The sequence below is a fragment of the Myxocyprinus asiaticus genome, chromosome 17 (genome assembly GCF_019703515.2).
Source record: "Myxocyprinus asiaticus isolate MX2 ecotype Aquarium Trade chromosome 17, UBuf_Myxa_2, whole genome shotgun sequence".
Classification (NCBI taxonomy): Eukaryota; Metazoa; Chordata; class Actinopteri; order Cypriniformes; family Catostomidae; genus Myxocyprinus; species Myxocyprinus asiaticus.
This window is the reverse complement of record NC_059360.1, coordinates 16,978,299-16,992,500: the sequence shown is the minus strand read 5'-3', so window position 1 is coordinate 16,992,500 and position 14,202 is coordinate 16,978,299. Positions and strand designations below refer to the sequence as shown.

At 40.1% G+C, this 14,202-nt stretch overlaps 1 protein-coding gene across 1 annotated transcript in view; it reads left to right on the top strand.

Annotated features, from left to right (window-relative positions):
* Positions 1-12,960, top strand: part of ccdc88c (coiled-coil domain containing 88C) — a 112,899-nt gene extending 99,939 nt beyond the window's left edge. The window contains exons 26-30 of the mRNA XM_051722212.1: positions 451-657; positions 3,774-3,848; positions 3,938-4,006; positions 7,049-7,296; positions 11,375-12,960. Coding sequence (XP_051578172.1) covers positions 451-657; positions 3,774-3,848; positions 3,938-4,006; positions 7,049-7,296; positions 11,375-12,271 — 1,496 coding nt within the window. The 3' untranslated portion in view covers positions 12,272-12,960. The remainder of the gene's footprint in view (positions 1-450; positions 658-3,773; positions 3,849-3,937; positions 4,007-7,048; positions 7,297-11,374) is intronic.
* Positions 12,961-14,202: the final 1,242 nt, after the last annotated feature.

Below are 14,202 nucleotides of genomic sequence, written 5' to 3'. Positions count from 1 at the left end.
ATTTAGGCTTAATAGCTCAAATAACACAAATTTTTGTTTTTGAAAAATGTGTATAACGTTGTAGCAAAAATATGAGCTTCACATTTCTTCTTTTAAACCCTCCGGAATGCCTTGCCCCATAGACTTCCATTACAAGCCCCATAGACTTTCTATTTAAATTATTTTCTGAGGTAATAAACCATGGATGCTGGTGATAGAGTCTAACTTGTATTGAACCACGAGCATTCCATTAAGCATCTAAATGGTGTGGAAAGCCCACCACTGTCCTGCTTGAGTGTTTTTTGGAGTCGATCCCTCTTCTTAATACCTGCCTTGCTTTTGCCCTAATGCATTATCACACGCAGCTGCCCACAGCATCACAGGAGCCTAGCAGCAGCGCTTGCCCTACAAACGCAAATACCCCTCTGTTTTCACTCACGGACACTAACCTTTTCTCTTATTTTTTTGAAGTGTTGAATGACAGTGGAGGGTCCAGAGGAAGAGAGGGCTATCGCTCAATAGGGGGCGGTAGTGAGAGCATGAATGGGCAGGAGGAGCTGTTCCGGTGGAGGGGCCGAGAGCCAGGAGCCACCTGTTCAACTCCACTGAGCCGCAACTCTCACAACGCATCAGGTTTCTCGTCGTCTTCCAGCTTGCGGCCTGGGCGCAGACCAAAGGGTAAATTATGCCATTTAGTACATGTCAGTGGCCTTGAGCCTCTAATCACAAGAGTCATCTGTGATTTATCTGTTGCGATTGGAGAAAAGAATCTCATACCGGAAAACCTTGGGATTTCATTAAAGGAATGTTATGTGATCAGTACAAGTTAAGCTCAATCAACAGCATTTGTGGCATAGTTGATTACCACCAAAAATAATTTAGGCTCATCCCTTATTTATTAAAAAGCAAAAATTGCAGTTACAGAAAGGCACTTGCATTGGAAGTATTTGGGGCCAATCCATAAATATAAAAATTAGGGTTGTCGATTTAACATGTAAATTTATTGCATTTAAGTAATAATATTTTTAACGCTGTCGATTTAACATGTTAATTCAGTGTGATTAATTATATAAAGAATAACACGTTAAAAAAATTAATGCAAATAATCATGTCTCCGGACTGTGATAAGGAAGATTCCTGAGCAATTCATGCTTGAAGTACCACCTGTTTTCTCCGGGGGGCAGAAAGTGAAACTTCAGCTGTATAGGCAATGTGTAGCCAACAGATGATGCGACAGCAGCCATAGTGTGCCAGTACGCTCACCACAAACCAACTATTGGTGGAGAGGAGAGTAGAGTGATGTAGTCAATTCAGGGATGGAGATTATTAGGAGGCCATGATAGATAAGGGCCAATGGGGGGAATTTTGTCCATGACACACTCTTTTATAAGAAGTGCCCTGGGATTTTTAATGACCATAGGGAGTCAGGACCTCAGTTTAACATCTCATCTGAAAGATTGCTGTCAACTGTAGGCTTATGTTTAATTATATGGGAATAAAACAAACAATATATTGACTTCTCACTGTATAATCACTGCATTGCACATGTGCCGCAATAATGATATGTATATATTTAAATCTGAAATGTTGTATTATATAAATGTATAATTATTTGAATTATTATGTATTTTTCATATTAAATTATTTTTTATTTTTGGGGCCTTTCTCAGCAAATATTCATATATGTGTTAACATGATTTTAGTGTGATAAAATCGCTTGCTAACATTATCTCTGTAAAGTTATATCCATTATTACAACTTTCTGACATATTGTGATGCCGTTAAATCCTGTAATCCCGGTAAGCAATTTTATCACACTAAAATCATGTTAACTTGTATAATGTTTATGTCTTGCTTTTAAATGTAGGTGTTTTTCTAACATTGAAGGAATATTCATGGTTAACTAACAGCTTAAAATGGTTCAGCCAAAAATGAAAATGTTCATCATTTACTCACCGTCATGTTGTTCCAAACCTGAATGTCTTTCTTAAATGAAACACTAAAGGAGTTATTTTGCAGAATCTCTGAGCTGATCTTATCCATTGAATGAAAGTGAATGAGGAGGGTAGCTGTTTAGCTCCAAAACTGACAAAAACATTCATAAATGTACAAAAGTAGTCAGCATAACTATTTTCCAATCTTATGAACCCATAATAAACACATGAGGGCTTTAACTTAAACAACACTGACCCTCTTAATGACTTTATGCCTCCTAGTCAAAAAACCTTTAACCCATTTCAGAAGTCACTTTTAGTGTAATAACAAAACATTTACTCTCATTCAGTGTTTATTTTCAAACACTTAAAACTAGCTCTGATATCTTCTGCACTGTCTAAACAAGCAAGGATATTCGTATAAAAGCACACAGGAAGACTGCAGTAGCCGGAGGCCCCAGCGTGTCCCATAATGACACCGTTCTAATGATAGCATCTTTAAATAGGTTCTCAGAATTGTTTAAGTATTGTGCAAATAAAATAAGTGGTGCTTAATATTACTATTGCTCATTACTCAACTTATTGAAGGGATAGTTCACCCAAAAATTACTCACCCTTATGCCATCCCAGATGTGTATGTCTTTCTTAGTTCTGCTGAACACAAACTAAGATTTTTAGAAGAATATCTCAGCTCTGTAGGTCCATACAATGCAAGTGAATGGTGACCAGAACTTTGAAGCTCCAAAAATTACATAAAGGCAGCATAAAAGTAGTTCATAAGACTCCAGTGGTTAAATCCATATCTACAGAAGAGATATGAAAGGTGTGGGTAAGAAACGGATCAATATTTAAGTACTTTTATACTTTAAATCTACACTTTCACTTTCATTTTTTAGAAAATGAAAGTGGAGATTTAAAGTTAAAAAAAAAAAAAGAATTATTGATCTGTTTCTAACCCACACCATTCATATCTCTTCAGTAGATATAGATTTAACCACTGGAGTCTTATGGATGAATAATTAATTTGAGAAAATATTACCTCTTACCCATAAAATTAAATCAACATAAACTACTATTAAAAATTACCTCAGATGATACAAGAGTAATTTTTTACAGGAGCATTTTTTGCCCCCACATTTTGAATTTTTGAGGTATTATTGTCAGTTTTGTGCCCTTTTTTTCCCTGAGCCCCCCTTAATGTCTGACCCTGATAACCTCTATGAAGTGATTTTTTTTAAGCACAGAGCAGCAGTCATGACATCCTTATTTTTGCTAAACGCTTAGAAACGTTGTACTCTGCAATTTAGCCACATGAGCAAAAATTAAATGAACTGAGAAGACGTGTACTCAGACATACTGCACTAATTTGATAGTTTTATATTAACTGCATAACAATTTGAGTGAAAAAGTGGAATTGATTAATTAACAGAAATTTCAGGATTTCTCAGTGAATGGTATGTCCCCCTTTTGCTTTAATAACAGCATGCACTCAAGCTGGCATGGACTCCACAAATTTGGGCAAAACCAGATATATGTTATCCCAGCATGATTTGAGAATGCTCCAAAGAGCATCTTGTGTGCTTCAATGGAAATAAGGAAACATGACCTTCTGTTCACCAGAGTTAACATGGTCACTGTCACAAATTTGTTAATTTGATTAGTGACTTAGTGCCGAATGTTATCTTGTGAAATAGTAACATCTTGAATATTTCATATTCATTCGGCGTCATAACGCCATAGTTTCTTTTAAATTTGTAAAATCCTAAAAAAAAATTTAGGCTTAAATTAAAATATGAATTCCAGATTTTCAAAGAGTTTTATTGTAGGGCCAAACTCAAACATACTCTCTTTTAATTGTAGGTTTAGTCTCAGAGGAGGACTTGCGCCATCATTCCCCAGATGCTGGCTTTGGCAGTGGTGTCCATGGAAACACAGGTAAGAGACTTCACTAAATCAATACATGCTGCCTTCACAGCATCCGTTCACTCATCGTGGTTAAATGAGTTGTGTTCCCTCCTCCACAGGCCACCGGCCCAGCTCTGCTGAATTCAGCCGCAACACTTCCAGCAGCAATTCCCATGTCAGCTCTAAGGGTGTGTGTGTGTGTGTGTGTGTGTGTGTGTGTGTGTGTGTGTGTGTGTGTGTGTGTGTGTGTGTGTGTGCACGGCCTGTTACAATACGTTTGAGTAATCTGTTAGAACACACAGCAAGGGTCATTTCATTAGCCACCTACTGAAAATGCCACCCACATATACATGCATACTCTTTCTTTCTAAATCTCTATAGGGACTGTAATTGTTTCTAATAGTGACAAGAACATTTGCAAGGCTCCTCCATGATAAAACTGTATTTGGACAGCAGTCAATTCAGCCGGCTCAGTCATCCAATTAACACAGTTTGCAATCAAGCCTCCATATTTCAGCATGGCGTCAATAATGTCATCTAACGTTATGAGATGATCCATTCGTATACATATAAATGGGAGAAATCGTAAGGCTAATCGTACCAGCTGTTGTCCCACCTTGTAGCTATAAGAGCCAATCGCATTTATGAATGAGTCATTGCAATGCTATAACTCTATGAATGAGGCATTGCAATGCTGTAACTCCTGTCTTACAATTAAAAGAACCATCAGTCTGTCTACTTTCTCTATTGTGCATGCACATTAGCTTTACTAGCCTGTAAAATAGCGGGTGGGGGGTTAGTGTGTGATTTTAACGAATAACGTTGTAGTCAGATTTTATTGCTGATGTGAAATATATTATTTGAGCATAGTATTAACACACACTCTTAGAGATTTTAGTCTTTCCCCATTCAAGTATATAGAAGCTGTACTTGCATGGCTGAAAATAGCTGCCCTGGGGCATTACCAATATGGCCACAGACTTGCATTAAAGGAATATTCCAGGTTCAATACAAGTTAAGCTCAATCGACAGCATTTGTGGCATAATGTTGATTACCACAAAAATAATTTCAATTCAATTTCCTTTTCTTTAAAAAAATAAAATAAAAAATGAGGTTACAGTGAGGCACTTACAATGGAAGTGAATAGATACGTTCCACTATTGGGCCAAATGAGGACGTGCTAGTGCATGGCAGGGCCAGTTGTGTTCCCACTGTCACTTCCGGGGCTTCATCGTGCTGCCTTGGGGCTTCTTCGGGGCCAACAGCCAATGGCATTTGGCCCACTGATTACCCTTGGGCCAAACAAGGCCAACTGGGGATTGAGGCATGGTCAATGTTAAAGTCAGGTCAGAGGATTCAGCACCAAGACCACAGAACTTGCCAGGTTGCATATCCAGCATACAACAGTACAGGTTCGGGAAAATAAAAAAGTTGCGGGCACAGTACAAATTGTTAAAATGCTCAATGGACAAAGCGGTGCCCAAAAATCATGGTTCGATATCATGGACAGTGTGCTGGGACATCAATCTGCTGTTAGTGGAGAGACAGCTCGGGACACCATGGCAGTTATAGCCGGTGAGTTGTCAGCTCTAAGTTATCTTGCTATCTGGTTAATGTTTACATACAATATAAACTCGATATTCTAGATAGCATGATACCTCAACTTGAGCTTCCCTTTTGCTTGTGAAATGGTGTGTGACGTTGGCACCAGGGCATCGTGTTAAGGACGGGTTTTAGGGCAACTCTGAGGGGCTATTGGCCCAATGGTGGGAATGCAGATAGATTATGGTCTCACGGCTCGAGGTCCGAGGCTATTGGTCCTGGCTGGCCAGTTGATAGCCCTGGCTCGCACTGGCCCGATAGTGGAAAAGCGGCTAATGGGGTCAATTTTTGGAGGGTTTAAAGGCAGTAATGTTGAGCTGTACATCTGTTTAAATCATCATCTTTATGGTCCTTTTTTTGGTTTACGGTGTTACATCATGGCAACGAAGTTGTAAAATTGGATATAACTTTACAGAAAAGGTAAGTGATTTTATCACACTAAAATCATGTTAACACACTTATTGTTTATGTCTTGAGGCTATGCATTTGAAAAAGTGAGTTATGGATTGGCTTCATTCACTTCTATTGTAAGTGCCTCACTGTGTAACCCAGAGTTTTGCTTTTTTAAAGAAAAGGAGGGACAAGTTGAAATTTATTAATTTTTATGATTATCAACATTATGCCACAAATGCTGTTGATTGAGTTCAACTTGTATTGAACCTGGAATATTCCTTTAAAGTGACATTGGCATAGATTACCTGTTGATGCCATTATAATGGCCTATTTAAAGAGTTTACCCAAGTGGATTCACGATTATCTTTTTTTTCTTCTTCATTTGCGTTCAGTCACTGTGGTGTGGTGGCAATGTAATTTGCAGTGCTTGCTTAGAAAAGAGGAAAATGATGATCGGGCTTGTTATGATAAAAACATCATGCCACTATTGCCATCAATATTATATTGCCTTTTATTAGTGGTCCCTCCTAACGCAAGCATCAGTTTGAACAAACCCCTTACCCCATGCATTAAACTTCAGCATTTAACTTGCCCCACACCATGCAGATTGTTTGTCTTGTTGAGTACAGGTATGTTTTTACTTTTCTAAGAAATCAGTCTTGCGATTTTTGGTGAAAAATGGCCAAAAAGTCATGTAGACTTACATTGAAGGAGGGAGCCAAGTAATATCTGGGGATCTGAATATCATGAAGACTCAGAGGTGGGCTCTGTTGTCTTGGCTAGTAACCAACCACTCAGAACACCCTAGCGACCACCTAGCAATGCCCTAGTAACCAACCACAACAGTTTTAAAATGATTTTTGTGCCTGTTCCTTGTGAAGTATAGTGACATTTCGGATAGGGAATTTATTACCACTCTACCTTGGAGTTTGTTAAAAACCAGTAGGTTATTCAACCTGGAATGTTCTTCCAAGTTGCAGAAAAACACTGACATTTCTTATTTGTACAGAAATAAAAATGCAGACTAGTGCCTGTAAATGCTGAAATGACTGACCAATATTTACAATTACCATCCAAATAGGGCTTTTGACACTCATACACCCAAAACCACATTAGCTATCGGTTTAATTTGCACACTTTTTGCAATCTTTCTCACTGCTGAGTGCTTAAGTTTGTTCTTATTTTCGATTCCTCTTGCTTCTTGAGTCCTGAGTAGTTGCCTGTCTTCCTCCAGGTTCTCTGGACTGTCTGCAGGGACGGTCTGCCAGTCTATCAAGCGATGATGTCGTTGGACTAGGTCACGAAGGCTCACGCCTCAGTCAGTTATCTCTTATTCCTCGTAGCTCCACCCTGCCTTGTGACACCACATCTGCTCAACGCTCTTCCCAGTGCCCCATTTCACTGCAGCCGTCCTCCCCTGGCAGCGAGATGGTTACCCTGGAGCAGTTCCTGCAGGAGAGCAATGCCCTGTCCCCACCCACTGTAAGGACTTTTTCACACCTAGTTCATTTGAGCACTCCAAGCGCTCTCAGAGCGGTATAACGTGTATATGTGAACAACCCAAGTGGTCTCAGACCCCTCTAAAAGGACCCACCTCAGGAGGTGGACTGAGTACAGTTTGTTTGTGGGTCCTTTTGTGGTTCGATTAATTTGTGCGATGTGAAAGCGAAGAGGTAACAGTCCGCTTTGCATTTTATGACATAAGTACCTCGTGGCTGGCCATACATAGCTGCATTACATACTTCATATTCCAGTCACAATTTACTGTCCACATATGGGAATTTTAAGTGAATAGATATACCATGATTACCATGACGTGTTTTTGTGTCTCATATTCCGTTCTTGTTGTATTATTTGAGCACCTAAAAATGAACGGACTGGCTGCATTCAGAGCAGAGCATCGTGTTCAGATGAACTGCTTTAAAGTGCTCTGATGGGCGTACCGTCTACGCCAAACTCCCACGAAAATACAAATGAGGATTTTTATAGTTTTACTTTAATTTTATTTGCGCAATGGCAAATGATCTTGGCTCATACACACAATGTACTGTAAATGACACGCAGAAGGAGAAGCTTGCTTGCTCCATCACTCTTGAGATGATAAAGAAACATATTTTCAAATGCACATAGAATTTCACATGTTTTTCTTCATGCAAAATAAGGGCCTGTAGGTTTTTTCGGAGAGCCTTAACATAATGTGAGAGAGTGAAGAATTTAGGACAGAAATACAGTATACATTATTACTGTTGCATAATGTAATGTAATTGGCAGTGTTTTCTGGGTTTCATGTAATTCTATCCCTGTGCAATAATTTTTAATGAAAAATTCAATATTTTTTAAAGCCTTAAAAGTTATCATATAGCCCCATTTTATTATATGATTTCAAGTTAAATATCAATAAATTACTGCTTAAGGTGTAGGCCTACCTGTAATAAGCATTCATACACCTTAAGAAGTATGACAATTTGTATGACAACTGCTTATCATAATAATCGCAGTTATTTATGAAAGATTATTGTCAGCCAAATTTCATAATCATGACAGCCCACCTGTAATGGGGTCTGAGTCCTTAAGCTGTGGTGTGAACAAAAAGGAGTTTAAGACCACATTAATGTGAAGAGGACCAAAAATGAAACTGGGTCCTCTTTTAAGACCATTTACATTGTAAACACCAAAAGCACTGAGGTCATTTGCGGCTGGTTTCCTTTCTGGTTCACTTTAACCGAACTGGGTTTTGTTCACTTAAAATGTACTACATGTGAAACCACCCTAAGTTAACACTTCTCAACAGACCCGTTTGTTTGCTTGTCTGACCTTTTAACCCGGGGTATAAGATGCTGCCTCTGAGAAATTAGTGACACATCATTGGAAATGTGTCAGTTTGCATTTGTTTGCTAGGGGATTTTTAGTAATGAATTATGTAATGAATCACACAGGATGTGCATTTAATCACTTTAGATTTCCTGCACCACCTAATACAAGTTGTATTCTGGGGTGTTTATTTATGCAGTCAGAGCGGTTTTAGTACAGTAAAGTGGTCTTTCTGAATTGAACTCATGATCGATAGAGACATTTATGTTGCTAAATGGATTATGCCTGATATTTGAGCTGTTAATACTCTGCAGCACTGTAAGGCCAAGCAAAGATGCATTGTAGTTTAGAAATGTTTGTTTGGGGCTTGATAAATGTATTTAATTCACTGTCAAATGTGCTTAAAATTGGGGCTTTATCTTTGTGATGAATGTTCAATAACTAGCGGCCAATTTGATATCCCTTTTTACCTGTCGCATTTCACACAACTTAACTGAATAGAAGTTTGTCTGTCCTCATGGATTTTAGTAGGCCTCAATATTTTTTTGTTCAGGCAGGGCCACTTCTATGAGAGGCCATAATGGACAAAAGTGAAGAGTTTACGCTGCATCAGAGAACAATGCAAATGCATTGATTTCAATAGGGGCTGTACGTCGGGAGAAGGGAGAGAGAAAACGCAAGGGTTTGCAAAAGTGACTAGGTCATGCAACCAAAAGTTGAGAACATATTAACTTTTGCCGCCAAACACTGACGTTTGCATCTAGTGACCAATGCGAATCTGAGAGGGGTGGTTCCAGTTGTGCTTTCGTGAAATCTTATTTGCTGTACATCCACTTAATTTCAAACTGACTCTTTCCATACCCTCCAAATGGAGCGTGTACATTCCTATCCATCAAACGCTCTGTCAGAGCTTTCCACACTGTGTAGGCACCCTAAAGTATTCTTGGAATTGGGGCAAACTCATTGGCGTTTAGGGCTGTCAACAGGGCTGTGAAACTAAATTCCAATATTTACCTTAAATATTACCAATATTCAAATTAAATTTGAATTTATAAGTCACCAGATCTTTAAATTGACATTGTTTCCTTAGTCCACAGGAGGGTGGAATGAATTCATATAAACCACACAGCACTGTGTTATATTACAAAGAATATTCCTAGCTGTTAAAAAAGTGCATTCCATTTTAAACTAAAGTGCATAAAAAATATTTAAATCAAAAGATTTAGCCAATGTATTTTATCAAATGTTAGGTAACAAGTAATTGAACATGGTGTTGCACTGGTGCCACAGTACAACCCCATACTTGAGCTTTATAATAACAGTGATACCACAGTGTTTTTCATTAACTACAGTTGTATTTACGGCAGTAATATTCCCAGATAGAAGTGCTATTCGGCTAAACTCTGTGGTGAAGCGGCTCAGACTCTGAGACCAGGGACTGTTCAAACATTTACATTTACATTTATTCATTTGGCAGACGCTTTTATCCAAAGTGACTTACAAGAGAGGAAAACATAAGCGAATCATCTTAGGAGACAGTGGTATGAAAAGTGCTGTATTACAAAGTATCACTAGCATCATAATAGTATTCAAAACAGAATAAAGTGCAACAAATTTTATTTTATTTTTTAATGTCTGGTTAAGTGCTCATGGAAAAGATGTGTTTTTAGTCATTTTTTGAAGACAGAGAGCGAGTCAGCTTCACAGATGGAGTTGGGAAGGTCGTTCCACCAACGTGGTATGATGAAGCTGAAAGTCCGGGAAAGTGTTCTGGCGCCTCTTTGTGTTGGTACAACAAGGCGACGTTCCTTAGCCGACCGCAGACTTCTAGTGGGCACGTAGCTCTGCATAAATGATTTTAGGTATGCTGGAGCAGACCCAGTGACTGTTCTGTATGCCAGCATCAGAGCCTTGAATTTGATACGTGCATCAACCGGCAGCCAGTGGAGAGAGACAAGGAGTGGTGTAACGTGCTCTCTTTGGTTCATTAAAGACCAGACGTGCTGCTGCATTCTGGATCATTTGGAGGGGTCTAGTTGCACATGCAGGGAGGCCTGCAATGAGAGCATTACAGTAGTCCAGTCTAGTTATGACAAGTGACAGGACAAGCAGTTGTGTGGCATGTTCAGAGAGGAAGGGTCTTATCTTCCTGATATTGTAGAGTGTAAATCTACATGATCTTGCGAAGACTGAAGAATGAAACAGACGGAGCACAGCAGAATGGCATAGAATGTGAGGATCTCAAGTTTTAAAACCAATTGCTTAATATAAGAAATGCTGAGAGCAAGTCGCAACAGCCAAAGACCTCCACCTAAGGGGCTGTTCACACCGAACACTTTTGCGTCAGTTTTCCTATTGTGTTTCTCTGTAAACATGCGCTAGACAGATGTCTTTGACCATGTCTCCATGTTTCGTAGTTTATTCAGTCTCATGCAGATGTTTTTTTTTTTTTTTAGATGCAGGGTCAATTTAAAAAGAACTTCAACCTTTAAAAACACATCTCAAGACACCTGTGTTCCGTTAAACTGTATTTTTTGTGCTGCATCTGTCCTTATATAGTGAAAGAATGCAATTGGTATGAAGTTATCATCAGTGCTTGGCACACTTCCAAAATTCAAATGCACAGTTTCAGCATTCAAATGGGCATTTTTATTTTAAATTCTACTTATGTTCAAATTTAGAAATGAAATTTGACAGCCTTATTAGCTTTTAACAAAAGGTAAATGATAATTTATGTCTTTTCTCTCAGGTCCAGACAGGAAGTCGAGAGGATCTCATGACTGACTATTTAACCAAATCTGCCCGGCCTGCACCTATGAGAGATGGTGCTAAAACCCCCACCAATTATGTCGCGCCGACCATCAAGACTACGCCGCCTGAACTGGAAGGTCGGACCCCCAAACCTGGACACAGCGTCAAACCAAGTGTTCGGCTTATGGAGACTTCCACACCCCCTTCTCAGTCACAAACCCTTCCAAACAGAGGAGCCGGATCGCGGCCCTCACCTTTGCACCAGTCTAGTCCTCGTGGGGGGGTGGGTGGCAGCACCAGCTTGAATCGCACTTTCAGCCTGGCCTCCGCAGACCTCCTCCGCTCTAATGGGCCAGACAGCTACTGTGCTGAGGCTAGTTCTCCTAATCCGATCGATGTGGTGGTTAGGTCTGGTGCAATCGCCAGGGAAAGACCTTTGTCTGCTAGGCTGCCTGGATCGTTACCTTTTCCTGCAGACCCAGGGCACCTGTCAGTGGACCCCCGCCGCCTATCTCTCGCTCCTTCTCGAAACGAGTTGTCCCTGACCAGCCCTCCCCCACTGCACTCTTCTTCCATGTCCTTGCAAGCTGAACGGGATTACGTAGGGAGCAGTAGCCGAGCCACTGCGGTCCGCTCTAGGCCTGCTCAAACCCGGTCAGCCCCCCATCGTGGCGAGGTGGCCATGGTTACTCCAGTACGAGCTGTATCTGCATTGAGGCTGAAGGATTTGGAAGAGGAACCTCGAGAGCTACGGGAGACAGAGTCACCTCTACTGAAGAAAGCTGACACTGCGAATTTGAGCCACAGCATCAAGGAGCAACCCACCAGCAAACCTGCTTCTCCAGACCCCAACAATGACCCTCAGACTGTGTGGTATGAGTACGGCTGTGTGTAGAACCTCTAACTTGGTGAAGAATCACTTGACAAATAAAATGCACTGTAAAAAGCCCCAGGCAGCTTCCTTTATGTCAGGAAACTGTTCATTCCATTTCTTTCTCTATTTCTTCTTATGCCTCAATGGCACCAGGTGCGTTTGCAGGTCTTGCACACGTACACCTTGATCTGAAAAGGAATGTATGGGGCACTTGAATGTATTCCCTTTTTTCCCTTCCAACTTACTTGAACACCATTGATTGCTGCAGCTCTCCGCAGGTCCATGGCAGGCCAGTCCGCATTCTATTCTGAATGTGAAAAACAAACATATGGCTGTGTGCTAGGAGCCACTCCCAGCATAATTACTGAGTAGCGACTGCATCCATCTTTAGGAGGTGCAGGACAGTTGTCCTTACCGAGAGACTGTCTCACTGGGACCCATTACTGGAAACGGGCTCTCTCGCTCATTTCCTGCTGACATACAAAGAGATCTGCTTTTTTCTGCTTCTGTGGGTGACCATCTATTTGTTAAGGGAACTAGGTTTGGCTCAGGATTTGGTCAGAAGCATGCAAAAGGACAAAACGAGACCAGAGAGAAACAGGAGGAGACTGTTGGAATTAAAGGGACTAAAAAGCACAGAGTAGACATTCTGCCTACCTTCTAATTAAACCTGATATAATAAAAAAAAAAAAAAAAAAAAAAAAAAGAAATGGTCTAAGCTGGTTTTAGCTGGTCTTCCAGCCTGGCCAACTTGTGCGCAGTTGGTTTAACTTGTTGCCCAGCTGGTCTCCTAGCCTGATAAGCTGGAAATTGCCCTAAACCCCTTTAAAACCAGCCAGGAGACTTGATCAGGCTGCGAGACCAGATAAAACCAACAACCCGTTTATGGTGGTTTAAGCTGTTTTTCAGCTAGGAATCTTTGGGGAATTGAGTTTTAGTTGGAATCTGAGCACTGGACACATTGCCCAGTTATACACAAGCATTTTGGGTTGTACTAATGAGACATTGAAGCTCTTTGCTGCATTTTGGTGTTTTTTTTTTAACCACACTTTTATAACACTGCACAACTGTTCTAATGACCAGAATTTCTGATATATTTATTAATGTCTTTGAGACAATTAAATGACACTTGTATGTGTGGTTGTTTTGATGTGTGTGCATATGTACTGTATGTCTCATTTCCCCAAATGTATTTTGTTTAGTGTGGTTGATAGTGTCTATGTATTCAGTCAAGTCTGATCATTTGGAACACTGGTGAATGGAGCACTCTGTCTGATGTCCAAGTGAAGCGACTTGGCCCGTAAGTTTGGTGACAGCACCCATTGGTTCTCTGTGTTCCTTCCAGATGATGTTACCAAACTTCAACCAAACAAAGTGTGGTGCATTCACTGTCAGTTGTTTTTCTGTTAGCCATCTCATGTAATGATCTACTTTGCACTCTAAAGTCAGAGGCGAGAACTCATTACCATTGAAGATCAAGCATTAACACTGTCACTGTGTGAAAATAAGTGTTTGTCTGTGCACAGCTACTGGTAAAATTAATTTAAGATAGAACTCTTTTTTTCATACACTACTGCACATGGATATAGATCATTACCTGTAAGATGTAGTGTTTAACTAGATGCCCTTTAACAACCTTTTACACAATAAAGTGTATTGTGAATGATGGAAGTCTGTTTAGAGAAAGCTGTTGTCCAAAAACTTTGTAATAAAGATTTTAATAAATGAAATCGATGACCTGGGGCATATTGTAGAAACATGACATTAATAGAAGCAACACGTTTAGGTTATTGTGTTATACCATTCTAGCGTGGTCTGCTGTACGTCAGACAAGCAGCCGTTGCTTGAGTTAATGTCTCACCTTGAGAGTTGCATTTTTAAGATAGTGTGTCAAAAAATAAATAAAAAAAACCTCTCTAAAAACGAGCCTCGAGACCACTGCGCAGGGACTA